The 26,744-nt window shown below is 49.1% G+C and overlaps 1 protein-coding gene across 2 annotated transcripts in view; it reads left to right on the plus strand.

Moving 5' to 3' along the window:
* The first annotated feature begins 8,438 nt into the window (after positions 1-8,438).
* OLFM2 (olfactomedin 2) overlaps positions 8,439-26,744 on the plus strand; it is a 53,839-nt gene continuing 35,533 nt past the window's right edge. The window contains exon 1 of one of the 2 annotated variants that reach the window (XM_081077955.1): positions 8,439-8,618. In XM_081077955.1, coding sequence (XP_080934081.1) covers positions 8,553-8,618 — 66 coding nt within the window. In that variant the 5' untranslated portion in view covers positions 8,439-8,552. Of the gene's footprint in view, positions 8,619-20,617; positions 20,891-26,744 lie in introns of those variants that run through there. The other variant, XM_081077954.1, reaches the window with a different exon arrangement.

The following is a 26,744-nucleotide window of genomic DNA, read 5'->3' on the forward strand; positions in this document are numbered from 1 at the left end:
CCCAAACAGCTCCAACTTTTTCGTTTTTCCCAACTGCAACTCTGTCTCCATTAACACTCACTCTCTATTTTTTTCCCTTCTCTCAAGTGTGGGAACTTTTACTCTCAGAAGATTTCTCCATGTTTATGGCATACAAGGGCCTGTATCCATGGATGACACACAACATGATTTGGCAAGTTTTTAAACTATAACTGGTACAATATTGAGTGTGTTCTTTTGCAAGTTCCTTTGTCACTCAATGGGCCGGGGCGGGGCGGGGAAGGAAGGGGCTGATGGGGACAGGAGACTGTTTGTATCTTCATGTAGACACAAGTATTTCTAGTCCTGTCTTTTTAAATGCTTACTTCTGCATAGCTATCCATTCTCTCACTCCCGTTTTCTTCCTGGTGACGCACCCCAGCATGTCTTTTGTGCACATGGGTGAATGTGTGTGGGGTGTGTAATATATAAGCATGAAAACTCTGGGTTACGGGAAGCTGCGTCTTCCGCTGTCCTGAGTACGATCTTCATGCTTGTTGCCCAAACCTCAGTGTGTCCCTTTTCTCTCATCACTCTCCCAAGGTTCCCTTTTGACCCCATGATAGAGTCCAGTTCTTGTACCTGGCAACTCTGGCCTCACTTGTCACCATACTTCGCCAGGATACCTAGTCTCCTGCACCTTGTGGTCTTGGGGACTTTGCCTCTGGTCTTCTGTCTACTATGCCCTACCAGCTCTTACTCATTCCTTAGGTTTCAGCTCTGGTGTCACTCCCTGACCCTGACCCCCCCAGACTAGATCAGCGCTCCCCAACCATGCTCAGAGAACCCTGCCATTTGTGCATGTGCCATACTCTTAACTTTCAATGACTTGAGGACAGAAGCTGCCTTGTTCATAGCCACAAATGCAGTGCAGTCTAGGCCTTGATTGGCACCTGGTCTCTATTTGTGGATGAATGGAGGAGTCCTTGCATCAACCTGGAGGCGGGGGTGGAGGCTGCACAGAGCCTTGGGCTCCCATCCCAGCCCACCACTTCCTGGCTGTGTGACCTTAGGCAAGTGGCTTAACCTCTCTGAGCCCCTCACTTTCCTCTCCTGTGAAACCCTTCCCAGGGCTGTTGCAGGGTTTAAAATGAGCCCCAACCAGGCCTGGCTCAGTATAGACCACTCAGGGTAGGAACTGTTGTGGTCCTGACCCAAGTTCTGGCCCTGTAACCTCGGACTAGGGCCTTGTTCCTTCCTGGCTTGGCACGGCTGGAAGCAGTGCTAGCTCTTCTTGTCCCGCCAGCTCATCCCACAATTCCCAGGCCTAGGTAATGGGAACCACATGTGCTGGACATCTGCCCAGACCCCTCCTTCTCCCCTCCTCCTCCCCCAGAGAGGCTCCCTGAATCATCCTGTTCACCGCCGGCCGCCCCCCTGCCAGTCTCACAGACTCATTCCCACGCCGCCTGGGCCTGGGGTTCACGTGTCAGAGGGGTCTGTGTCTGTGTTGTGTCGTGCGTTCCTGTGGGTCTCTGTGTATGTGAACTGTCTTTCCTGTGTGTTTATGTGTGTGATTGTGTCTGAATCGTGTGCCTATGGGTGTGTTTTGTACAAAGTATGTGCCTCTGTTGTGTGTCTGTCTGTGTTTACATATAAACTGCCTGTTTTGTATGACTATCTCTGGGTCTGTGCATGTGGTAATGTGTTAACGACATGTTTGTTTATGACACTTCATGTACGAGGTCTGACAATTAAGTTCGTGAAATTGTTGCCACAATGTTGTTAACTTTTTTGATATCAGAGGGATTATTCATTATGAATTTTTATCAACTGGTCAAACAATTAACCAAGTTTGCTACTTGGAAGTGCTGAAAAGGCTGCATGAAAAAGTTAGACGACCTGAACTTTCTGCCAACAATTCATGGCTCTCACATCACGACAATGCACCAGCTCACACGGCACTGTCTGTGAGGGAGTTTTTAGCCAGGAAACAAATCACTGTATTGGAACACCCTCCCTACTCACCTGATCTGGCCCCCAATGACTTCTTTCTTTACCTGAAGATAAAGGAAATATTGAAAGGAAGACATTTTGATGACATTCAGGCCATCAAGCATAATACAATGACAGCTCTGACAGCCATTCCAGGAAAAGAGTTCCAAAATTGCTTTGAAGGGTGGTCTAGGCACTGGCATCAGTGCATAGCGTCCCAAGGGGAGTACTTCGAAGGTGACCGTAGTGATATTCAGCAATGAGGTATGGAGCACTTTTTCTAGGATGAGTTCGCGAACTTAATTGTCAGACCTCGTATGTGAACTGCATGCTTGTGTTGTGTGTTAACTATATTGTGGGTTTATGGGTGTGTTGATGTGTAAACTCCATGTTTATACTGGAGATATCTGTGTGTGAGCTGTGTGCCTAGATTGTGGCATTTGTGTATTTTTTGTGTTGGGGAGTGGTTTGTGTGTTTGTTGGGTCACTGTATTTGTGAGTGCTGGTTCTTGCGTGACTGTGGCTGGTTCACGTCTGACACTCTTCTATGGTCTGATGGTGGGCGTATGTTTCTGTGGGTCCCCTGTGCCTGGGCTGTGTTTCTGGCTGTGCGTTGCATGTGGTTGTGTGTGCTGGTTCTGGGTGGGCGTGACATTGTGCCTGGACCATGTGTCCAGGATGGCATCACTGGGTGACTGTGTGCCCACGTGCTTGCATGACTGTCAATTCACAGTTTGCCTAGACAACTGGGGGACACATTCCCATCCTCACAGCTGGATCATTCAGCGTGTGTGTGTGTGTGTGTGTGTGTGTGTGTGTGTGTGTGAGAGAGGGAGATGTCTGGAGGGGAGGAAGTCCCAGTGGTGGCAGCAGTTCCACAGTGAGTGAGAAATGCCCAAGAGAAGGAAAGAATGGGGCTGAATGGTGCAGACAGTATGTGGGGAGCTCCAAGATTTGAGGGTTGAACCGAGGCTTCCCTCAGGAGCCCGTTCTGGACATGGAAAGGGGACTGCGCTCCATTCTGTGTGAGCACATGAAGGCCCTGGAATGAATGATGTCGGCGGCTGGGGAGGGGTGAAGGTGGTGCTCAGCTCCCCTGGCCAGCCCTTCTCGATGCCTCGGGAACACCAGAGGGTCTGGCACAGGTATTCCCCTGCAAACACAGCACAAAGAGCCTTGCATCTGGAGTCAGACATGAACTGAATTATGGTCTTAGCTCTGCTGTACACCCTCTCTGTGGTCTTGGGTAATTGTATTAAGTTCTCTGAATCTCGATTTTTCCATCTGAAAAACTGGAGCAGGCAGATGATGTTGGTGCCGTGCCTGTATTCACTCAGCCGTCATGTGTTCCTGTGCGGTTTTTCCAGCCTCGGGTCACCTCAGCTCCCATGCTGGCCAGGCTAGAAATGCCAGGGAGCTGACCGCTCTGGGAGAAGCCCTCTCCCAATGACACATATGACCTGGAGACTAAACACCCACCTCCCTCACCCTCAGGTGGGACAACTCCGAGGCATAGGTTCTCTCTTTCCCAGCAGGACTGACCCTCTGTTGCCTAAATGGATTTGATGGGAAAGGAAAAATTCACAGCATATAACCCAATATAATACTATGGAAGTCAATAGGTTGGCTTTGAGTCAGACAGAGCTGGGTTTGAATCCCATGTCTGCTGCTTATGGCTGGATGGCCTTGGTCAAGTTACTTAACCTCTCTGAGCCTCAAACTTTCTGTTCTTAAATTAGGGATAATAATTCCTACTTTACAGGGTCATTTAACAATTTAGGGAAATAATACATGGAGAGGACTTAGCCTGGTGTTGAGTTCTTAATGGAAGCTTAATGAGTGGGGATGGTTGTCATTAAAGAGATGTAGCGCTAAGTAGGTCATCAGCCATATTAGAGCTTCGTGAATGATGAAGTTCTCTCCAGACAGGTAAGCGGAATGAACATTCCAAGCACATGCCAATCAGGAAACAAGCACCTAAACCAGCGAAATTGGAGCTTAGAAAACTGTTAGAAGGCTGGCAGATGGGCTCTAGGCTAAGCCTGTAGGATGACTTGCTACAGAACATCACTTCTGAATTGGCCCGCCCAGGACCAATTTTCACAGGAAAGTGGGGAATCGCCCAATGGGAACCACAAACTTCAAAAGTACATCACCATCATGGATAAGCAAAATGTGATTCATCAACACAACGGAATATGATTCAGCCGAAAAGGAAGGGCATTCTGACACCTGCTACATCATGGATGAATCTCGAAAACATTTTGCTCAGTAAAAGAAGTCAGATACAAAAAGTTGTATGATTCCACTTATATGGAGTATTTAGAATAGGCAAATTCTTAGAGACAGAACGTAGATTAGAGCCTCCAGGAGCTGGGGGTGGGAAGAATGGGGAGTTATTGCTTTATAATTATGGACCTTCTGTTCGGGGAAGTGAGAAAGTCTGGAAATAAATAGTTTGATCATTGTATAACACTGCAGAAGTAATTAATACCACTGAACTGTACACTTAAAATGATTAAAATGGCAAATTTTATGTTATATATATATATATTTTACTACAACTTAAAAAATGAATAACATAATATACCAAAAACTGTGGAACTATTTTAAAAGGTGAATTGTATGGTATGTGAATTATATCTCAATAAAACTATATATATATACATGTAGTTTTTTGGAAAGAATTCAAGAGCTGGACAGAGGCAGGAAAGTGAATGTGATTTATTGAAAACGAAAGTTCACACTTGAGAGGAAAGTGCGGGCAAACTCAAAGAACAAGTTGCCTCAATAAAACCATTTTCAAAAAACACAATATATCACCATAGTTGCAATTTAGAGGTTTAGAAGTCAACGTCATTGTCACTTGCAACTGCCTCTCAACAAAAGCTGGTGACACTGGTGACTGGAGACAGTGACATCTGTGCAGGAAAACCTATTGTCTCCACAATGTGCTTGCCAGATGCCACTGCAGTGCAGCAGAAAGATGACCTCCACCCACTTCTCAAGCTGCCATTTGATAGAACCTAATTGGCATATAGAAATATAGCTGCAAGAGAATCCGGAAAACAGTTTTTAGGTTTGCAGCCTCTGCAGTATAAGATTACACACTAGGAGATTGGAATGATGCTTCAACACCTATCATCTTTGCTTTTGCTTCCACAGCATTCTTTCCCTTTTTCAATGGTAAAAGTTCCATATCTGCCTCTCTTCCCTTTATTTTCTAGCCAATGTACCATTGGATGCAGCTAACTCCACTCTCTGACTCCAGAGGGATGATCTACAAGCAAGGTCTGGCCAAACCATTGCTCTGAACCCATGGTTGGCTCATGCATGGCCACATGACTTGAAATGAACCAATGAGAATCATTATTCATTATTATGCAAACTCTCTTTTTGCTGAGGTTGTTGAGCTTGGAAGATATGTTTCTAGGAACCATCTTTGTCATCTCGTGGCTAAGAGAATGCCTTGTAGAGAAGAGCAGAGATGAGAAATGGAGAGAGACAGAATCCTGATGACATAACAGAACCCGTGGATCCAGCCTTGCTTGAATTCCATTACCCTGGATTTTTTTTTTTTATGTGAGATATTCTTTTTTGCTTAAGATAGTTCAAGGTGCCTTTCTGCCACTTTCTACCAAAGGAGCCCTGAATGAAATATAGAGGGATCAGCAAGAGCAAAGGGATGTGTAGACATGCGTGGTGCAGATTTATTCACTCCTTACATTTTTCTTGATCATCTTTTCTGTGTCAGGCCCTCTGCAGGGTATGGGAAAACAAAGGCCTAGACTGTGCCCTCCTCTGGTTGGACACATGAAGGGGTCACAGAAGAGTAGAGGCAATGGCTGCCCAAGCACCAATTAGGAAAAGCTAATAGGCAAGGTGGAGAGAGCTGGTGAGGATGCAGTGCCACTTTACCCTGTACATTGTGGAGAGCAGACATTGCCCAGTGCCAGACCCTGAGCCACCGGGACTATCCGTTTGGCTGCACAAGGTCCTTGAGAAACTGGTCTCTCTTCAATGATGGTTCACAATTCTGACCACTACACTAAGCACAGAGGAAGGAGACAGCATGCTCATCGTAGCATTGACCGTGGTGCTGACCGTGAAGTGGACAACAGTACACCCAGGACACTGAGTCTGATCAAGTATGACCTGATCATAATTTTGACCCTAGCATGGCCAGGTCCCTGTCCCAAGCAAGGTCAGAACAATGACCACAGCATCACTGGGACAGTGATCGTGACTCTGAGCACAGCACAGCCAGGAAACTAATCACCACACTGACCATGACACAACCATCAGTGACCAGTGGAGACCACAATGCTGGAGAACTAGTATGCTGATGGCAGCACAGATCGTGGTTCCGGAGGACACTGACTGCAGCGTGATCAGAACACTGAGGTCGCCACTCACCACAGCTGTGGTCCTGACCACAGCACAGAATGTATTGGCCGGGGTCCAGTCAGAGGAGCAAAGCTCGCACCAGGTAGTTCAACGGCAAAAATTTATTATGAGGGTTTAACCACAGAGGTGTTAGTTAAACTTGAAGAGCAAATGGGAGAAGACGAATGTACTTGGAGTAGTAAGCTCCAATTTCCCAAGGGCTGAAGCAGCAAAGGGAGGAGGTGGTTACAAGAGTCCAGGGGCTGCAGCCACCTGCCAGGGACTGAACCATGTTGGAGACTTCCCAGTGGGGTTGAGAGCACAGAGGAGGGACAATAGCCCTGCTAGAGACACCCAAAGTGGAGAGAGAGGGAGAAATACTCTGGCTCCTTTCCTCCCGCCTGCTAATTTTCCTCCAGGCCTCCTACTGGCTGGGCCTAGCTAGATTCAAGGGAGCCTGGGAAATATAGTTTGTAGAGGGTCAAGGGAACCTGGGAAATGTAGTTTTTGGGAAACATCTCCCCTGATACAGAGAAAGTAGGTTGGGAATGGATCCAGGGCATGTTGACCAATGCTAACCATACAACATGGGCCATAGCTTGACCATGACAATGACCAGAGCCCAAGGAGGACACTGTTCACAGTACTGAAACACAGCACTAACAAGGACACTACTCTGCAGGAAAGGGACATACAGGGCCTTCCCCTACCCCAGTGTTGCCACAGCCCAGTATTAGTCAAGAGCTTACTGGTTGCACCAACCAACAGCCCTCTCCTACCCCACACCTCCTGCAGGCTTGGCCTGAGGAGTCAGCAAAGACCGGATTCCAATTAGGAAGAGGAGGTAGAGGGACACATGAGATGCCTTCCCTGACTCTGATTCTGTTTTGTGTCCTCTGTCTCATGGCCAGTGTTCTCAACCCCACGCTTCATTGTAGTAATGCCCTCTGGGGACTGACTACTGACTAGGTACTCTATTTACCCATAAGTCATAGATGTCTCCCAACAATTCTGAGGAAACAGGTCTCATGAGAGAAAGCTCTTTGACTAAGGTCACATGGCTAAAAAGTGACAGAACCAGGGTTGAACCCAGATTCTACTGGACACCAAGGTTTTTCTTCTTGCTTTGACAAAACCATCCAGAACGTGTTATCTGCCTGGCACACAGTGGGGTCAAAAAAGTTCCAGGCCTCCCCCATATTTTATGGCTGATTCCATTACAACCTGATTTGCTTGCTGCCTCCTAAAAAAATACATCGAAGGGCTTGGAAAGGGAAATTGCCTGGGGTGACCGATGAAGATGGGGGAAATGCAGAGAAAGGCTGGAAGCAGAAGGACGCCCTTCATATGCATTTGCGTGGAGGCAGTGTTAATATTTTGATTCTCTCAGGATCTGGTCTCTCATCTTGGGCCATTGAAACGGGAGCAAGAGAGTGTCCCAGGAGGAGGAGGGGATAGGAGGGGAGTCTTTGAGCAGGAGGACCCTTGGGAAATGAGGGGGTGAAAACAAAATGCCCTCTTTGGTGGCCAAGCCCACCGGACTCCCATGCCCATCCGCCTCTTGTCTGTCTCCTGCCCTCTGGTTTCTTGCCTCTCACTCCCGGTCTTCATCTCTGCCCCACACCCCTTCTCCCTGCAGTGATCCCCCTTCCCCCAACCTCCAATTTCACAGGCTCTGCCTCAGTTTCTCTCTTGATTCTTGAGTTCGTTAAGGAGGGAACCTGTCAATTTCTCTTCTTTGCTACCTCCTACTAGTAGGAGTAGGCTTTCCTCCTACTTCCCCTGACCCTTGATTCCCCCTCTCACCCCCATTTTCAAAGTGGGAAATGTCCAGGGAGGGTAAAATTTACAAATATGTGATGGAACCCCACCCCCATCTCCGTGACCCGCCCCCATAATGTGCTGGGGGGCCGCCGGGTCCTGCCCCCTGCTACCCCGTTCATCGCCTGCTCCTCCACTTCCCTGCCTCCAGACCCCGCTGGGTCTGCGCCCCAAGACGAGCTGGGGGTGGGGCAGGGGGCGGAGCCCGCAACAAAGACTTCGAGCGAGAGAGGGGGCGGGGGCGGGGCGAAATCCCGGCCGCCGGCGAGGCGGGGGAGGCGGCGGCTGAGGGTCGCCCGGCCGGGCGGGCGGGGTCGCGCCTGGTGGCGGTCCCCGCTCCGAGGCGCCACTGGGGCTGGCGGGGGGACCGGACGCTGGGCTGGGGGCGCGTCATGTGGCGGCTCACGGTCCCGCCGCTGCTGCTGCTGCTGCTGCTGTGTTCAGGCCTCGCCGGACAGGTAGGGGCCCGGCGGGCAGGTGCGGGCACAGGGGGCTCCAGGAAGGGAGCGGAGCTGAGAGGGTTCCCGCAGAAACGGGGTTTGGGGCTCCACGGACCCCTTCGGGGCTGCGAGGGGCGGAGGTCGCAGCGGGGGAGGGGCTGGAACGTCCACTCTGGCTTCGGGGAAAAAGAAGGGGGGCTTCAAATTCAGCCTCAGGCTGGGATGGTTTGGGGGACACTGTGACCCCAGCTTCGGGGTTCTCAACTCCTCGGTGACCCGGAGCCCACCACACCCGCCATCTAACTGGAGCTGAGTGGGGTTTGGGGGCAACTTCTGGGGGCTTTTGGGTGTTTACCCTTCACTTCCCCCATCATGGCTGGAGGTACCCAGTCTCTGAAGCCCCCCACGCCTCGCCTGCACCCCCAGTGTGGAGAAGGGGGCGGGCCTCACGTGTGAGTGACTGACAGGGACATGTGTGAGGTGCCGAGGGGTGCTGGGTAAACGTGTGTCTTTGTGTCACGGCTGGGTGTGACTGAGAGTTTGTGTGTGTGGCTGTGCTGGTGGGTGTCCAACTGTGCGTGAGTTGGGTGTGATCAGGGAAGGTGTTGGTACGTGAGGGTCTGTGGCAGTGAGACGCTGTGACTGGGACTTGTGTGTCTGTGTGTGACTGGTGAGGTGACAGTGAGGACTGTTAGTCCTGGCGGTATTCGGGCCGCCATAGCGGTGTGTAAAGGACTGTGTGTGGCAGTGTCCCCCTGACAGTCCATCTGCCTGGGTGTTGTACAAAATGTGTGACTGCGTGAAACCTTTGAGGTGACGGTGGTGTTCTGTGCCTTTGAGTAAATTACTTAAAAGGGGGTATGAAGGGCAAGGGCTGTGTATGCAAAATCCATCCATGCATTTGTGTGTGTGTGTTTTGGTGGTGCCTCGAACACTCGATTCATGCTTTCACAGAAGCAGGTCTCCCTCTCCACATTACCCTAACTCTTGGGCAGGCTTGGGGGGACTTACAAAATGTTGGGGTCCAAGCTTTGTTTAGCTATTGGGAAACCTCTTTCTTCCTCTATTTTGGGGCTGGGAGCACCCTCAAGTTATCAGATCTATAGGAGCTCAGAGGGAAGCTGGAATCGAAAAAAATAAAATAATGATAACCACAGCTAACATTTATTAAGTGCTTATTATATGCTGGGCACTGTGTCAAGCACATAGCATGAACTAAGGCATTTAATCCTCCCAGCACTGCACTGGTGAATGTTATTATTACCCTCATGTAACAGATGGAGAAACTGAGGCACAGAAAAATTAAGTCACTTGCTCAAGCTCAGACTGCTTGGGAGTGGCAGAACTATCGGCAGGATTCAATAGAAGCAGTCTGGTTTTTGAGCCCACATGTCAAATATCTTGTAAAATAATCCACTCCATGGTGTGGACAGTGCCTGTGTAGACACTGGAGTGTTTTTTAGGTAGAACCTCTGAGGAAAAAAAAGTCCTGGTAGCTTCTCTTTCCTTGTCAAAAGAAGAATGGAATCTGACCCTTGTACCTAACCCAAAGGGGGCATTGGGAGGGATGGAAGTCAGACTCTAGATAGAAAGATTTCCAGGCCACAAGGAAAGGTTGTGGGGTGCCCTTCCTCACTCCTCTGTTTCCCCATCTCGGGACCCAGATACTGGATGGGATAGGATGTGTGCTCAGCACCTGGAATCAGGCTGCACACAGTAAGTGCTCAACTGATACATGAGCCAGAGAGAAGTAAAGAGAGACGACTGAAAGACAAAGGCACATACTTGAGAATTTGCTGATAAAAAATGAACCAGGAATGAGAGTGAATTTGGTTTTTCCAAGAAGGACTCTTGGAACCACCACTTGGGGATTCTCCCCCACCCCTACTAGCCACTAGGGGAACTCCAGCCAGAGGTGCGCAGGGAGAGAGTTGCCTGGGGGCGGGGCTAACATGAGGTTTCATGGGGGTGGGGCTAAACGGGGCTGCTTGGTGCAGGACTAAACTGGGGTCTGTAGAGGCGGGGTTAAACGGCTGATGAGGCGGAGCTCAACTGGGGTAATCAGTTGGGGCGGGGCTGGTGAGGGCTCTAGTGCTACGGGCACAGTCACTACAGTGTCGAAACTGGCCTCAGCCCCTAGTATGCCCACTAGCCTGACGCCCCAGGAAAGGAAGTGGCCTGAAAAATGGATGCTCTGCCTCCTCTCTGCCCCCTGCATCGCTTCCCAGAGCCTCCTCCTCAGTCCCTGCTGGGCTCTGGGCTCCAGCAGGGGTCCTTTTGAGAAAGCATTCATTCGTCTGTTCAATCAACAGATATAATTAAGCACTGGGGCGCAGCCATGAATCAAGTCACCCAATCCTTGCTCTCCTGGAGCTGACTTTCTGGCAGGAGAGACAGACAAAAACAGAATAAATACATAATACAATGTCAACAACTAAACAAATGTGTAATACAATGCAGGTGTCATGAAGAATAAATAGGGGCAGGGGGATGGAATGATGGTGGTGGAGTGGGGGCTATTTTAGCAAGTGTGGTCAGGGGCAGTGTCTCTAAGGAGGTGGTATTTGAGGGGACACCTTAAGGAGGTGAGACAAGGAACCTTCTGGGTATCCAGGGGAAGAGCATTCGAGCAGGGGAGCAGCGAGTGCAAAGGTCCTGAGAGGGGAACAATCTTGGTGAGTTGGCCGAGCAGCACCGAGGCTGGTATAGCTGGAGAGGAGTGAGGGGAAGGGAAGCTGTGGGCAGATGAGACCAGGGAAGTCAGGAGGGGCCAGATCACATGGGAACTTGTGGGCTGTGGGCAGGAGTCTGGAATTGATCCCGGGAGCGGAGGAGTAGCACCTGTCAGAGGACTCCTCCAGCTATTCACGGTCTGCCCGGATGTTTTGGGTGTGGCCCATGAGCGCACTGGAGCTACCAGAAAGCTTACCCTGTAGGAAAGATGCCCCTTTACTGACAACTGGGCAGTCCTCCCTAAGATCTAGCTACATCTTTGGCACTGTCTGGGTTTGGGGTCACCTCTTTCCTGGGGTCCCCATAGGGTGGGACAGGAGAAGAAGTTCAGTTTGCAATGGACACCTCAGGGCCTCTGCCTGAGACATTGTTCCCCTAGGTAGCTACCTGACTCCCTCGCTCTCCTTTTCCTTAAATGTCACCCCCTCCCAGAGGCCCACCTTGAACATCAATCTAAAATAATCCCCCCACTGCCATTCTTTGAGCTCTTGCTCTGGGTTATTTTTTCTTCAGAGCCTTTGTCACTACCTTTCCATGGTTTGTTTATGCATTCACAGGTGCTCAACAAATATTTGTCGAATGCATGGTTGGATGAACCCCTCTCCCCCTCCCATGGAGCCTTTTCTTTCTCAAACCGTGGGAGTATTGTGCCAGGAGAGGGTAGGGGGGAACAATCCTGCCCTTGCACCATCCCATATCTATTTCAAGTCAGCCTCTGTTCCTGGGTATGATGCATCAGGAAAGCCCTTTTACATCTGTGCCTGAAATTCCACATTATAGGGCACCGTTATTTGGGGAAGTCGCTGTTTTCTCGGGCTCCTTTAGATAATGTAATGTCCCAGGTGGAGGGAAGTAAAGAGAAATCTTAAGGACTCCCAGACAATTGAATTGGACATTTTCCTCCTACGGAAGAGCGGGGTTGGGCTGGGCCCGAGATGAAGGAGTTGGGGCGACACCTAGTGGTGGAATGAAGTTTGAGACTGGCGAAGGTGTGTGGGCGTGTGTGTGCGTGTGCGTTGAAATACTTGAAGGTCTTTTTAAAATTTACCATCTTAATCCAATTTAAGAGTACAATTCAGTGGTATTAAATACATCCACACTGTTGTGCAGCCATCACCACCCTCCATCTTCACAACTCTTTTCATCTTCCCAAACTAGAATTCTGTTCCTATTAAACACCAATTCCCCATTCCTCTCTTCCCCTGGCAAATGTTTTACTTTCTGTCTCTATGAATCTGATTTCTCTAGGGACTGCATATAAGTGAAACCATGCAGCATTTGTCTTTTGGTAACTACATAACTTCACTTAGCATGATGTCCTCCAGGTTCATCCATTGTTGTGGCTTGTGTCAGAATTTCACTCCTTTTTTGGGCGGAATAATATTCCACTGTATGGCTACCCCACATTTTGTTTATCCAGTCATCCTTTGACAGACACCTGAGTTGCTTCCACCTTTTGGCTATTGTGAATAATGCTGCTATGAACATGGGAGTACAAATATCTTTCGAGACCCTTCTCCTAACTCTTTTGGATATATACCCAGAAGTGGGACTGCTGGGTTATATGGTAATGATACATTTAATTTTTGGAAGAACTTGCGTACTGTTTTCCATAATGGCTGCGCCATTTTTTATTCCCACCGACAGTGCACAAGGGTTCCAATTTCTCCACATACTCGCTAGCATTTGTTATTATCTGACTTTTGATTCTAGCCCATCCTGATGGGCACGAGGTGATCTCTCATTGTGGCTTTGATTGCATTTCATTAAGGATTAGTGACGTAGAGCGTCTTTTCCTGTGTTTTTTGGTCATTTGTGTATCTTCTTTGAAGAAATGTCTAGTAAAGTCCCTCGTCCATTTTTAAATTGCGTTGTTTGGGTTTTGTTGTTGTTTAAATAGGTTTCAAAGCCAGGAATGAGACATGGTTGGATTTGTGTGCGGGACAGATCCTCCGGCTATCACATGGAAGACAGACTGGAGTGGGAAGAGTAAAGGCACAGAGACAGAATTATTTTAGGATCTGATCAGGCCTGAGGCAGATTAGTGGCAGCCAGAAGCATAACAAGACTAACATTTGGGGGGGATGGAGGGAGGATACTTCTCATTGTTTGGTGTCTGAAGTCCTTATCAAGGTCCACTGTCTCCTTCCCAACTTCCTTCTGGAATTCTGAACCAGGCAGGAAAGCAGAGATGATGTGAGAAAAGAGAAAAAACAGCTTTTCCAAGGTGGGCAGGGTGGGGCAGGGAGGGGAAGGAGATATAATTCAGCACCATTTTCCAAAACTTGCTGTAACTAGGAAAAAAACCTCAAACCAGGCACAGGCGAGAAGGCTCACAGCATTTGTATTCTGAGGGATGCAAAGCTCTGTGTGTGTGGACATGAATTCATGCCTTTCTTATGTGTGAATGAGAGGCCGAGAGGGCCCAACTAACAGAGGTCCCTCAGCTTATTGCAAAGGACACTTAGTTTTGCTTGGTTTGTGTTTTCTAGCTTTTCGACTGGAAAGTTCACTTTTACCTGCTGCCCATCAGACAGAGGTAGAACTTATACTTTATGCTTGATACCTTAATTCATAATTTTGAGTAAATTTTCTAATTGACATAAAATCTAGCTACAGAGATATGCACAAAATGTAAATGTGCAGCTTGATAAATTGTCTTGAAGTGACATAGTGTTACCAGCCCCAGGTCAAGAAACAGAACTTTACAAAAATCCAGAGGTCCCCTCATGCTCCTTTCGGTGCCACCCACCCTCCCAAAGTAACTGCTAAGCTGACATCTCCCACCATGTACTGGTTTGGCCCCCTTTTTAACTTCATGAAGTTATGATGTATGTAGTTTTTGGTGCCTGGCTTCTTTTGCTCAACATAATGTTTGTAAGATTCCTCCGTATTATTATTTTGTGATAGATTGCATGTTTTATCTCTTGATGATGTTCCAGTGTGTGAATGAATATACCATGACGCATCCATTCTGCTGTTTCTAGACATTTGGGTTGGTGAAGTTTGTGGCTGACACAAGCAGTGCTGAGATGGACACTCTGACACATGTAGTGAATGTGTAGTGAATGTTTGTTTGGATGTCTGTTGGGCACAACAGACATCCAAACAAACATTATTCGCAGTAGTTATGTTCTATAAAGACCCCCGCGGACACTGAATTAGTGAATACTGAATCATCGCAGGGTTACATTCCTGTAAGCCTCTGGTCACAGCGTTTTTGTGGGCCAAATAATATGCAACCTTGTTTTATACATGTTTCTGTTTAAAAACATCATGTTTAATATATATTGTTGGTCCATTAACCTTGAACTCATGGCCAAAGAAAGACGTCATATACCTGAATGAAATTTATCTACCAGAAGGCACATCACAGCCTTCTTGTGATTAAAATCACTAGACAGCACTTCAGCACTATGCGTGGGGGCCACTTAAAATAGAGAAATCACCAATAAAAAGCAGGAAAATGTGAAACCTTTGGCGCTAACTGGACTGAAAAAGACACTCTCACAGTGAGGAGAAACGAGAGCAGAGCGTGGCCATGGTGGACCTCCGCTGGGAACCTACGTGTGGGGGGACCAAAATTTTTGCCACTCTGCACATGTCGACAAATGACCACCACAAACCTGCGAGTATCGATTTGGGGGTTACAAATAAGTTGTAATGAGTAGGCAAGCTTGCTAATACGGAATCTGCGAATAATGAAACTCAACTATATATACCTGGGAGTAGAATTGCTCAGTCATAGCGGGGCCTGCATTGAGCTTTAGGAGATGCTGCCAAACAGCCTTCCAAAGTTCCAGAAACTCTTCAAAGAGTTTACCGGTGTGCTCTTCCACCAGTAGTGCCTCAGGTTTCCGGTGGCTCCATGTTGTCCTCAACGCCCGGTATTGGCTTTTCATTTTAGATATTCCAATAGGTGTGTGGTGATATCACCTTTTGGGCTGAATTTACATTTCCTGATGACTAATAGTGCTAAATACTTTTTCACAGGTTTATTGACCGCTTAGGTATTTCCATTCGTGAAATGCCTGTTCACGTCTTTTGCCCATTTCTCTATTAGGCTGTCTGCATTTTTCTTATTGATTTGTAGAAATAAGTGTGTGCACATAACCAGATTTTATATCTCTATCTATACATATTTTATATACATAGAAAATCAGGATATGAGTTCTTTATTGGACATAAGGATTGCAAATATCTTCTCTTACTCTGTGGCTTGTCTTTTTGTTCCCTTAATGGTGTCTTTGATCAATAAACAATTTTTAAATTTTAATGCAGTTCAAATAATTTTTTCCTTCAAGGTTAGTGCTTATTACTGCCCTGTTTTAGTGATCTCTGCCTACCGCAGAGTAATGAAGATATTCTTCTCTATTTTCTTCTAAAAGCTTTATTGTTTACACCTTTCATGTTTAGATGTGTTAATACAATCTACCTGGAATTGATTTTTGTATATGATGTGAGGTAGGGATCAACATTTATTCTTTCCCCTATGAATAGATCTGATCGACCCAGCGCCATATAGCCTGTCTGGGATAGAATCCCTGGGACCTTTGGGAAAGTTTCTTAGCATACCTGTGCTTCTATTTCCTCATTTAAAAAATGGGCATTGTAATCCTATCTGCTTCATAGCAGTATTCTGAAGGTTAAATGAGTTATTCTACTGCAAATGGTGCCTGGCACATGTTAAGTATTCAATAAACCTTAGCAATTATTGTTATTATTTCTGACAGTTATGAACTTTTTTGTCCTGGGAATTTTCAGGGAGAAAAAACATTGCTTTCCATGGCTCCCAGTCTTAGTGCATTCAGGCTGTTATTAGAGAATACCACAGACTGGGTGTGGTTTATAATTAACAGTACAAATTTATATCTCGCAGTTCTGGAGATTGGGAAGTCCAAGATTAAGGTGCTAGCAGATCTAGTGCCAGGGAGAGCCCACTTCCTGCTTCATAGATGGTATCTGCTTGCTGTGTCCTCACATGGTGGAAGGGGTGAGGGAGCTCTCTGGGGGCTCTTTTAGAAGGGTACTGATCCCATTCATGCGGAGTCCACACTCATGACCTAATCACCTCCCAAATGCCCCTCCTCCTAATGTCGTCACCTTAGGGGTTAGGGCATCAACATATGAATTTTGGGAGGATGCAAACATTCAATCTACAGCACTCCCAAGCGCCATGCTCAGAGTGATGATGGTGGTAGAGAGCAGGAGATGCTTTCTGGAGATATTTCTGCATCAAAATCAGCTGGCGTTGGTGCTGGCTTGGATGGAGGAGTAGGAAGGAAGAGCAAGGGGATAAAGGGAGCAAAACATACAGTTTCTAACTGGTACATCTGGACCATGTTCCTAGGCAGCAAGGAATCTAAGGTGCAGAAGTTAGGGAAGCACTCATTGTCATGTCAGTGCCGCAAGGGCACCTCAGGGGAAGGGGCTTGCAGGGAAAGTTTAAGAATGCTCCCCCCTTTTAATAGTTTTATTTAGATAAATTTACATACCATGAAACCCCCCTGCTTAAGTATATTTCAATGGCTTTTAGTCAATTTACAGAGTTGTGCAAACATCACCCCAACCCAGTTTTAGGACATTTCTGTCATCCCCTCAAAGGTACTTTCTGCCCATTTGTAGTCCATCCCCACTCCCACCCCCAGTTTCAGGCAATTGTTAATCTACTTTCTGTCTCTATAGGTTTACCTTTTCTGGACATTTTGTATAAATGGAATCATACAAAATGTGGCCTTTAGTGTCTGGCTTCTTTCACTTAGCCAGATATTTTTTAGGTTTATCCGTGTTGTAGGATGTGTCAGTAGTTTGTTCCTTTTATTGCTGAATGGCATTCCATCATATGGATGGACCAGTTTATCCACTCACCAGTTGATGGGTATTTGGATTGTTTCTTTCATTGTGAAAAATGCTGCTGTGAATATTCATATACAAGGCTTTCCATGGACACATGCTTTTATTTCTCTTGGGTAGTTGGAATTGTTGGATCTTATGGTAAGTTTCTGTTTAACTTTTAAAGAAACTGCTAAATTGTTTCTCAAAGTGGTTGCAACATTTTATATTCTCACTAGCAATGGGTCCAGGTTTCTCTACATCATCACCAGTACTTGGTACTGCCTTTCCGATTGAGGTTATTCTGGTGGGTGTCATGTGCTATTAGTTGTATGAAACACACAAGTGGGGTATCCAAGAAGCAGATGGGCACAGGGGTTGGAGGTCTGGGGTGTAGATATACCTTTGGGAGGCCTCAGCTGTAGACTCATGTAGTCAGTCTATCAACAGCAACCACAATTTGTTGGGCACCTACTATGTGGTAAGCATTGTTCTAAGTCCTGGGGAGGCAGTGAAAAATTCAGACATGTAGGTGCTCTTGTGAAGTTGCAAGTCTAGTGGAGGAAGCAGATCATAAACAAATAAAAGTATAATATAATGTCACACAGTGATAAATGCTGTTCAAGAAAAACAGAGCAGAGTAAGGGACAGAGTAGTGGGGACTACTGTTGGGTATGAAGTGGCCAGGGAAGGTCTTTCAGATATAATGGCCACATTACTCAGAGTCCAGTCAGGGAAACAAACTACTCTAGGGTTTCAAAGAGAGAATTTAATACAAGAAATTGGTTAAGTGTGAGATGAAAGAGTTGAGAAGCCAAACTGATCAGGGAATCCAGCAATAAGTCTTAGGACAAGGCTGTTAGAGAGACATGACAAAGGGTGGTGTGATAAGGAAGGGGCTCTCGTGTGGTTACTGGGACCATGGAAGGAGTGTAGCCGCTGTCAGAACACATCCTCACTCTAAACAGAAAGATAGAGGAGTAATACCTGGCTTCACCTGTCCTTCCCTCCAGTTCCTCCCATTGGATGAGTTTAACAGGAAGCTAGTGTGCAAGGAACCTGGGAAATGTAGTTTTCTGGAGAAGGGTAGGGCATGTATCTTATTCCCACTATGATAGAACAGAGACATAAATGAAGTAAATGAGCAAACCATATGTGTATCTGTGATAATAGTGTTCTGGGTGAGACCAGATGGAACCAAAACCCTGGGAGTGGTTGTGATGGTCTAAGGCACAGTATACAGAGAGGGGCTGGGGACCTAGGACAAAGCCCTGGGAGACGACAGCAAGGACAGATGTGAATAGAGACCACTCGTTGGAGAAGCTTGGCTGTAAGGAGCTGGGGCAGTTTCCTACAGCACCAATGGTGAGGGAGTGAGAGAGTACCATTAGGTTCTCTGAGCCAGGAGGCCTGGGAGCCCAGTGGTTTTGGCATCTGAAATTAGACAGACCGGATTCAAATCCTGGGCCCCCATTTACCCGCTGGGTCACCTTAAGCTGGTCCCCTCTCCTTTCTGAGCCCAGTTTCCTCACCTATAAATAGGGAAGTCACTGTACTTTTCATGGGAGGCTGCAACAACTGCTCAGCAAGCACATTTGCAAAGTATTCAGCACTTATAAATGCAAGCTGTAGTACAAGTAGGCAAGGACACATCTCATTTTTAAAAAGCTCATTATTAGTTGCAAATAACAGCACCTACTATTTATGAAACATTTACCATGTCCCAGACACCCTGCAAAATGCTTTACAAGCACCATCTCTCCCCACTCTCCCCCAGCTCACTCTGCTGTAACCACTCTGGCCTTCCTGTTCCTTGAACACTTATGCTCCTTCCCCAGGGCCTTTGCACTTGCTGTTCCCATTGCCTGTAACTTTTCCCTCAGATATCCCAATGGCTCTCTCCCTCACCTTCTTCAGGTCTGTGCTCACATGTTACTTTCCCCAGCCATCCTGTTTAAAGTTTACTTCTCTATTTATTCCTATGCCCCTCCCGAATCCTGATGTCTTATTTTACTTTTTATTTTTCTTTCTTCCCTATTTTTTGTCTGATTCACCCCACTGAATGTCCAGCTCCACAAAGGCAGGCATTTTGTCTGTTGTTCACAGTGCCTGGCACATAGTGTATGCTCAATAAATCTTTCTCTTGATTCTCAGGACACCCCAGCCCTTTACACATGTGGTCCATGGTCCTCACAACCACCTACTTTACAGATAAGGAAACTGTGACTTGCTGTAGGTCACACAGGGGCAGAACCTGCCTCTCGGTGTTGCTAAGCTCAGAAAAATGGACAGTTCAAGACCCCGCACCCCTGTGTTCAGTGCTTCTCCCCAGGCGAGCCCTCAGAAAGGCCTGAGTCATTGCCGCCTCCAGACGGCGGCGGCCGCGGGCTGAGGGCGGCGGCGGCGGCGGCGGCGGCGCGAGGTGATGCGGGGACGCCAGGAGGGGGCGTGAGTGCAGAGAAAACAGAAAATTAAACCCGCCGGCCGCTTCTCCCGCAGCCTCGCTGCCTCGGCCGCCGGCCGGTGCGTGGGTGGGAGGTGTGTGGCGGGGGGCTCTGCACTCCCGCTCCGCGAAGGGGCGGGCCCCGAAACCCTGGGGCCCGGAGGATGATCCCCAATGTCAGTTCCCCGCCATCACAAGTTCAAGTTGTGAGTGGAAAGCAGCCTGGGACTTGTCTGCAAAAAGCTAGCTCCTGTCTCCTCCATCCTCGGTCATAATGCCGCTCCTTAGTGTACTGGGGAATCCTCCCGCTGCCTAGGTGACCCCTATTACCCCACCCTCAGCCAAGTCACCGCCTCTACTGGCTCCGTACCCGCAGCTCTGGGCTTCCTTCGTTGCGAAACGACGCAGGGGTCTCCAGAGTAGTTCTGGTCCCGGGAAGGCCCCTTCCCCAAGGAAAAGGAGACCCTGGCTGCCTGATTCATGGAAGCGCACCAGAGTCTCGCCCCACACAGCGCCCCCATACCTGCCCTCCCGGGTTTTAGAGAACCGGGATAGGTGTCCTAACAGGAGGTGGGTGAAGACTTGTGACTCCGGTCCCCTGCCAGCATTTGGGTGGTCGGTGTGGGCCGAGCGTGGGGTGTTCTGTGCGCGGAGGGTGGCCCCGGAACCCGCTGGGTGTGGGGGGCCCGCGGACCCCGCTGGGGGGGCGGGAACACCTCTGGGGGCGGGGCTGGGAATGCCGCGGCGGTGGGGGTGGGCCGGTGGGGATGTCACCAGAGGGGGCGTCTCTCCTGGTGGCATGGTCCCGGACATGGGGATGGCAAGGTCTGATGAGGGGTGTGGGGCAGTCCGGTGCCCCCCGCCCCCCGCCAGGCTCCAGGCCGGAGTCGTGACGTCACGGCGGCTGGAAGTGCCTGTCGCGGAGGCGCGGGAGGGGGCGGGGGCCGAGCGGGTGCTTTATAAGAGGAGCCCGCCTAGCGCGCGGAGCCGCAGCCCGCGTCCCCGAGACCCCCGACTGGCCCGGCCCCGGCCCCCAGCTCGCACTCGCGCCCCGGGGGGCGGCTGGGTGGCGAGGGACCGAGCTCCAGGCGGCGGGCGGGAGAAGGGACGCGCGGCGGGCGGCCGCGGGGCATGAGGCGGGGGCGCGATGTCGGTGCCGCTGCTCAAGATCGGGGCGGTGCTGAGCACCATGGCCATGGTCACCAACTGGATGTCGCAGACGCTGCCCTCGCTTGTGGGGCTCAACGGCACCGTGTCCCGCGCGGGCACCTCCGAGAAAATCGTGAGTGGCCGCCGCGCAGGGGACGCTCCCGGGGGGCGTGGTGCCCGCGCCGTGGTGGCCGCAGCCCCCGGAGGGCCCCTTGCCCCATAGTTTCCGGCCCGTGGGCGCCATCCCGGGGCTGGGGGCTGGACGCGGAGGTGGAGGAGCCCCCGGAACCCTAGCTACCTCCGTGCCGTTCCTTATTGTTATTTCTTCTTACTGGTGGGCAGTGTCCGAGTGGCAACGATGTACTAGGCTCGCTCCCTCCCCGGGCGGAGGCGGCGAGGGTCCCGGCTGAGTGGGGCAGAGCGGAGGGTAGATCCGGGCGGCTGGGACCCTGCCGCTGAATGGGGGCGCCTCGGGCTCTCTGAGTGTCTCCACCTTCAGGATTTCTTCCTGTTTGAGTCTCGGTGTCTCTGATTAGTCCAGTGTCTCTTCTCTCTCTGTCTCTCCGCCTATTCTTTTTCCTCTGGTTTGCTTCTCTGTTTGTCTCTCCCTGTCTCCGTCTCCATCTCAGTGGCGCTCTCTGACTTTGTATCTCTTTTTGTCTGTCTCCTTTTTTTCTCTCCCCTGTACCCACCCCTTCCCCCCAGCACCTCTCCTCATTTCCTGCCTTACCATGTGCTGAATATTTATTCTCATAACTTGCCCTCCCTAGGAGGCAGAAGGGTCTCACACTGGGGCAGGGGCTGATGCTGCCCCCAGAAGCTCCAGTATTGCCCCCTCCCCCATGCCACCTATCACCTTCGTCCTCCAGCTTTCCTGCCACAGATCTGGAGGCAGGGGGACTCAATCGGGGTTAATGACGGTGGTCGCGGTTTCCTGAGGAGAGGGGAGGAGACATCCTCTTCTGCAAACTTCCCTCAGCCTCCTCCAGATGCGCCCCTCCCATCCCTTCCCCTCTTCAGTCCGCGTTGGGAACTGCTCCCCATACGTGGAGCTGGGTTGCAGAGGCTCCCTCTCCAGCTTGATGTTTCCTCAACTTCGCCAGCTCCGCTGTTCAACCCCCAATGGCCACCACACCAATTCTTTCTCTCCCCTCGCTGGAAGGAAAGGGGTCTTTACTGGCAAGGGTTGCAGGCAAGTGGAGAGGGGGTTGCCATGTACTGTGCCCTGGGCTTGGCACAGGTCAGGGCTTTCAGTCCAAATTCTGACTTGAAGCCAGTGTGTGAAAGAGTCTTTCTGTGTGTCTCAGAGTATGTCCTGGTGTGTCTGTGGCGTGTGTGTGTGAGTAGAGGGTGTGAGAAAGTTTATGTACTTTGCCAACGTGAGGGACCAAGTGCGTCTTCCTCTGCGTAAGGATGTATCCCAGAATGACCGTGGGTGTGCCCCTGAGCGAGTGTGTCTGGGTGTGCATGCATCTCAGTGTGCACCTGCAGTTGTATGTCCCGGACTGCGGGTTTGCGTGGATTATGTGATTGCACGCACGCATATGAATTTGTATACATGAGTCTGAGACAGCTTCTTGCTGTTGCTTTCTGAGGGACAAGAAAGATGTCTCATTGAAATCAGAAGCCAGATTCCCCTCCCCCACCATCTACGGAGTGTTTGTGTAAATGTGTGCATGTATTATGTGCAACATATGATGTGTAAATGAGAGCATAGGGTGTGTCTGGGGAATGTGTACATAAGTGTGTAAGAGCATGTTTCTGAGTCATGATTTTGTTTGTGCCTATGTGTCTGTGCAAATATGTACTTATGCATGTGTTTTGTGTGCATAAAAGTGTGGACATGCAGGTCTTTAGAAGCGTGTGCATATATATTGCAAGTGTGTATCTATAAATGATGTGTGTGCCTGTCTTGTATTATATGTATGTGGGTGGATTCCTGTGTGTACCATGTGTTTTCTGTAAGTGTGTGTGTGTGTGTGTGTGTGTGTGTGTGTATCCAAACAGACCTGGTCTCCGCTCTGGCCCATCTGCAGCTAACAGAACCGTGATCAATGCTTCCATGAAATCACCTGCTGAAAGCTGAGAGCTCTCCCATCCCTGATCCCCACCCCATCCCTCCGTCTCACTAAGCCTTGCCAGAAGGGCTCTGTGGAGTGAGAAGCCAAGGGACTCAGGTTGGGACCTGGGAGGAGACTGTGACATGAGGGTGCTCTAGAAGGGTCTTGGGAGTCTGATAGACCCAGGTAGAATCCAGATGTTCCCCCAACTTGCTCTATGACCGCTCTTGACTTTGGACTACTGGCTTCACCACTCTGAGCTGCAGTTTCTTCATCTATAAAATGGGCATGATAATTCCTACCTCATAAAACTGTTGTGGATAACAAAGATCTACTATCGTGGGTAACAGAGATCTACTGTCTAGCCCCCCATTCATCCATCCTTCCATCCACCCATTCAGCCATCCCTTTATCTTTCCGTCCATCTCTCCATTCACCCACCCACCCACCCATCCATTTATCTCTAGCCTTCCATTCACCTTTCCATCCATCTGTCTTTCTACCATCTATTACCACAATCTGTCTCTCCATCTATCTTTCCGTGCATCCATCCTTCCATCCGTCTATCTCTGTATCCATTCACCCACCTATCCCTCCATTCACCCATTTATCATCATCCAACTCTCTCTTCGTCTATTCTCTATGTATTCATCCTTTTATCCATCTATCCTTCCATCTACTTTGTTTAGTCAACAGAACTATTGAGTTCCTCCTCTATGTCAAGCATGCATATGCTTGTAACCCCCGCTCACTGCCTGACATAATAGGTGCTCAGTTAGTGACAGGACTCTGAGTCAAACATATCTGGCTTTGAATTCTGGTCTTGCAATTTTTCTAGCAGTATGACCTTGGGCGAAATTATTTAATCTCTCTAAGCTCCAGTGTCCTCGTTAGTCAAGGAGAGTTCAGAGTCCCCATTAGACCGTAGAATCCATGAGGACATCTGTGTTTTGCTCGCTACTGAACCCTAAGGCCTGATGCACAGTAGGCCTACTATAAATATTTGTCAAATGGCGGAATCAACAATCACATCTCCGTAAGGATTCACGGGTTCCACCTTCAAATGGAAACAAATTACTAAGTGCATAGTAGGGGCTCAGTAAGGAGTTGCTTTGTTTGCCACTGTAGTCAAGCACATAGTGGGCCTGAAATGAATATTTGCGAAGTGTCCAAATCAATAGTCCACCTTCCTAAGGATTGGGAGGAACAAATGGAAGTGACCAGGCACATAGTAGGTGCTCAGTAAGGAGGGATTATAAGAAGGTATGGAGCACCAACATGAGCAAGCTGACTGGTTCAGGAACCCAGGTAGTGAGAATTCCCTGTCATGAAGCAGAAGATTATATGCTGGTGTTTGGCCTAATAGGGACCTCAGTGCTGAGGTGTGGTGGGTGGTGGGGCCCCTCTTGTCTCTGGCTCCCCCTCCCTGATCTGACCCAGAGGAGCCGCTTAGCATTCTAAGGGATTCTAAGAGATGGTGCTACAGACCTTCTCCGGACAGGAGGGGAAGTTGCCTCCGCCACTACCTTGGCCGACTCCCAGCCATAAACCAAGCCATGGGATGGGAGCGTTCGAGGGAAAGGCTCCTCACCTGGGGGACATAAATCCAGAACGAGACTAAACGTTGTCGGCCTTATTGCTAGCTGCTGTCGTCATTACGGGGCCTGAAGTGAGTTACCCGCATCTTATGTTATGTCTTTGCCCATCCCCTCATCCTTAAGGGCTGGAGAGAAGAAAGGGGAGATGAAGGAGAGGTATTCTGTTTGGGGAAGACCCTTTTTCTCATGGGAGGAATGGGGAAGGCCTGAGTAGCTATCAGCAAAAGGCTCTTTGAGGACTTTCCTGTGAAGAACCAAAGTGCAGAATCCATGTCTTTTCTTGACAGTTTTCTGGGGGGAAAGGCCCCAGAAACTCAGTATTAGTCAAGAGAGGGCGAGTTACACTGTGGTAATGAATAGCCTCCCGTCTCAGTGGTTTAATTCAGCACAAGTTTATTTCTCTCTTGAACTATGTATCCATTGTTGGCTGGAGAGCTTTGTACATGGTGGTCACTCAGGGGCCCAGAATAATGGAGGCTTTATGGTGACATGATCATTGAAACAGGAAAAGGAGGGCACCAAAAAGCCCCCACCAGCTCCTTGCCCTGGAGGTGACACGTTATTTTTGTTCATATTTCATCAGTCAACACAAGCCACATTCGGCATGCCTAACCTCAAAGAGGGTGAGAAGTGTGGTTCTACCATGACACGGACAGAGAAAAGTGGTCAGATATTTGTGACCAACCCTAAACACTGTCCCACTCTGCCGATCGCTCCTCCATTTCTCCGAAGTGACAAGAATTCTCTTAGAGGGTGTCTCCATTCATTCATTCACTTACAATGTGCCAGGCACAATGCTAGGTACCAAGGACATAACAATGAGCAAAACAGACAGATACCGTTGTCCTTGTGGAACTGACGTTCTAGGGCAGGGACGGGGAGAAATAAGTAAGTGTATAGAAAAGTCTGTGCTATTTCAGGTGAGGAGACGTGCTCTGGAGAAGCATAGAGCAGTATAAGGGGAGTGGAGAGTGATGAGGGGAACTATTTTCCATTGGATGGCCTCCCTGAGGAAGTGACATTTGAGCAGAGATCTGAAGGAAGTTAGAGAGGGCTCATATCTAGAGGAAGAGAGTTATAAGTAGAGGGAACAGGAAGTGCAAAGACCCTGAGGTGGGAATATGCCTGGAAGAATGTTGATGAAATAGTAAGGAAACCAGTGTGGCTGGAGCAGAGTGAGCAAGAGGGGAGAGCGAGAGGAGGTGAGGGTGGAGAGGTGGCGGGAGCCACATCATGTCAGGGATGTGGGGGACCCTGGAGGAATTTTAGATTTAACTTGCAACTCCTCACGCCCTCCCTGTCCTCCTTCCGTGCTTTCTTTTTCTCCATTTTACTTTTGACCTTCTAATATACTCCGTGTAGTTGACATGTGTATCTTGTTGTCTGAATCTCCCCACTATAACGTCAGCTCTGTGAGGACAGGGAGGTTTTTAAAAATCAATTTTTGTTGTCTGTTGTAACCCCCGTGTCTAGCCCAGGACCTAACACACAGTAGGTGTTCAATAAATACTTGTTCGGTGAATAAATGGATGTTAAGGAGAGTTCTGAGCAGAGGAGGGGCGGGACTTGACTCAGGTGTTGGGTTTCCCTGTGGCCCCGGTGGGAAGGGCAGACGGTAGGAAGTGAGGGCAGGAGCTGGGAGACTGGGGAGGAGGCAACACAATGAGGCTGAGCCGGGGCAGGGAGCCAGGAGGCGGAAAGAAATGGGTGTACTGTGGATTTGATCAGACCTGCCATATTCACTTATCCCCAATGGTGGACTTACAACTTCTACTCAGACGCCTCGAAGTGTGAGGAAATATTTTTCGAGCACCTACTTTATGCTGGAAAGGGTCCTAGACTATGGAATATAAAGATGAATAATGCCCCGACTTCAATCGGGTCACAGTCTCATCAAACAGTACTTGTGACAAGTGCTGGTACGTGTGGTGATAGGGTGTTTTTAGAATGTTACGGGGCATTGAGGAGGGGCACTGTCACCAGTCAGGGTGCGACGGCGGCGCTGAGGCCCAACCTGTGTGCAAGTCGAGAAGGAACTGGCCAGAGGAAGGCAGAGCGAGGGCACTCCAGACAGAAGGAATAGCATGGACAAAGGCTCAGAGACGAGCGGCTGCCTGGTGGGCACAGAGAGACTGTTCGAGTTGCTGGAGACTTACATGGCAGGTAGGGAGGAGTGTGGAAGTGGTCAGAAGGGGCCCGCCACAAAGGGATTCGGCTTGAGGTGCCTGTACTTTGTTCTGGGTGTCGGAGGATGGGAGACTTGGAGGGGTTTGGAGTAGGAAAGGAATGTGAGATGGCTGCTGCATTTTTCAAGAGACTTAATTGTTTG

The sequence above is a fragment of the Rhinolophus hipposideros genome, assembly GCF_964194185.1.
Source record: "Rhinolophus hipposideros genome assembly, chromosome: 16".
Classification (NCBI taxonomy): Eukaryota; Metazoa; Chordata; class Mammalia; order Chiroptera; family Rhinolophidae; genus Rhinolophus; species Rhinolophus hipposideros.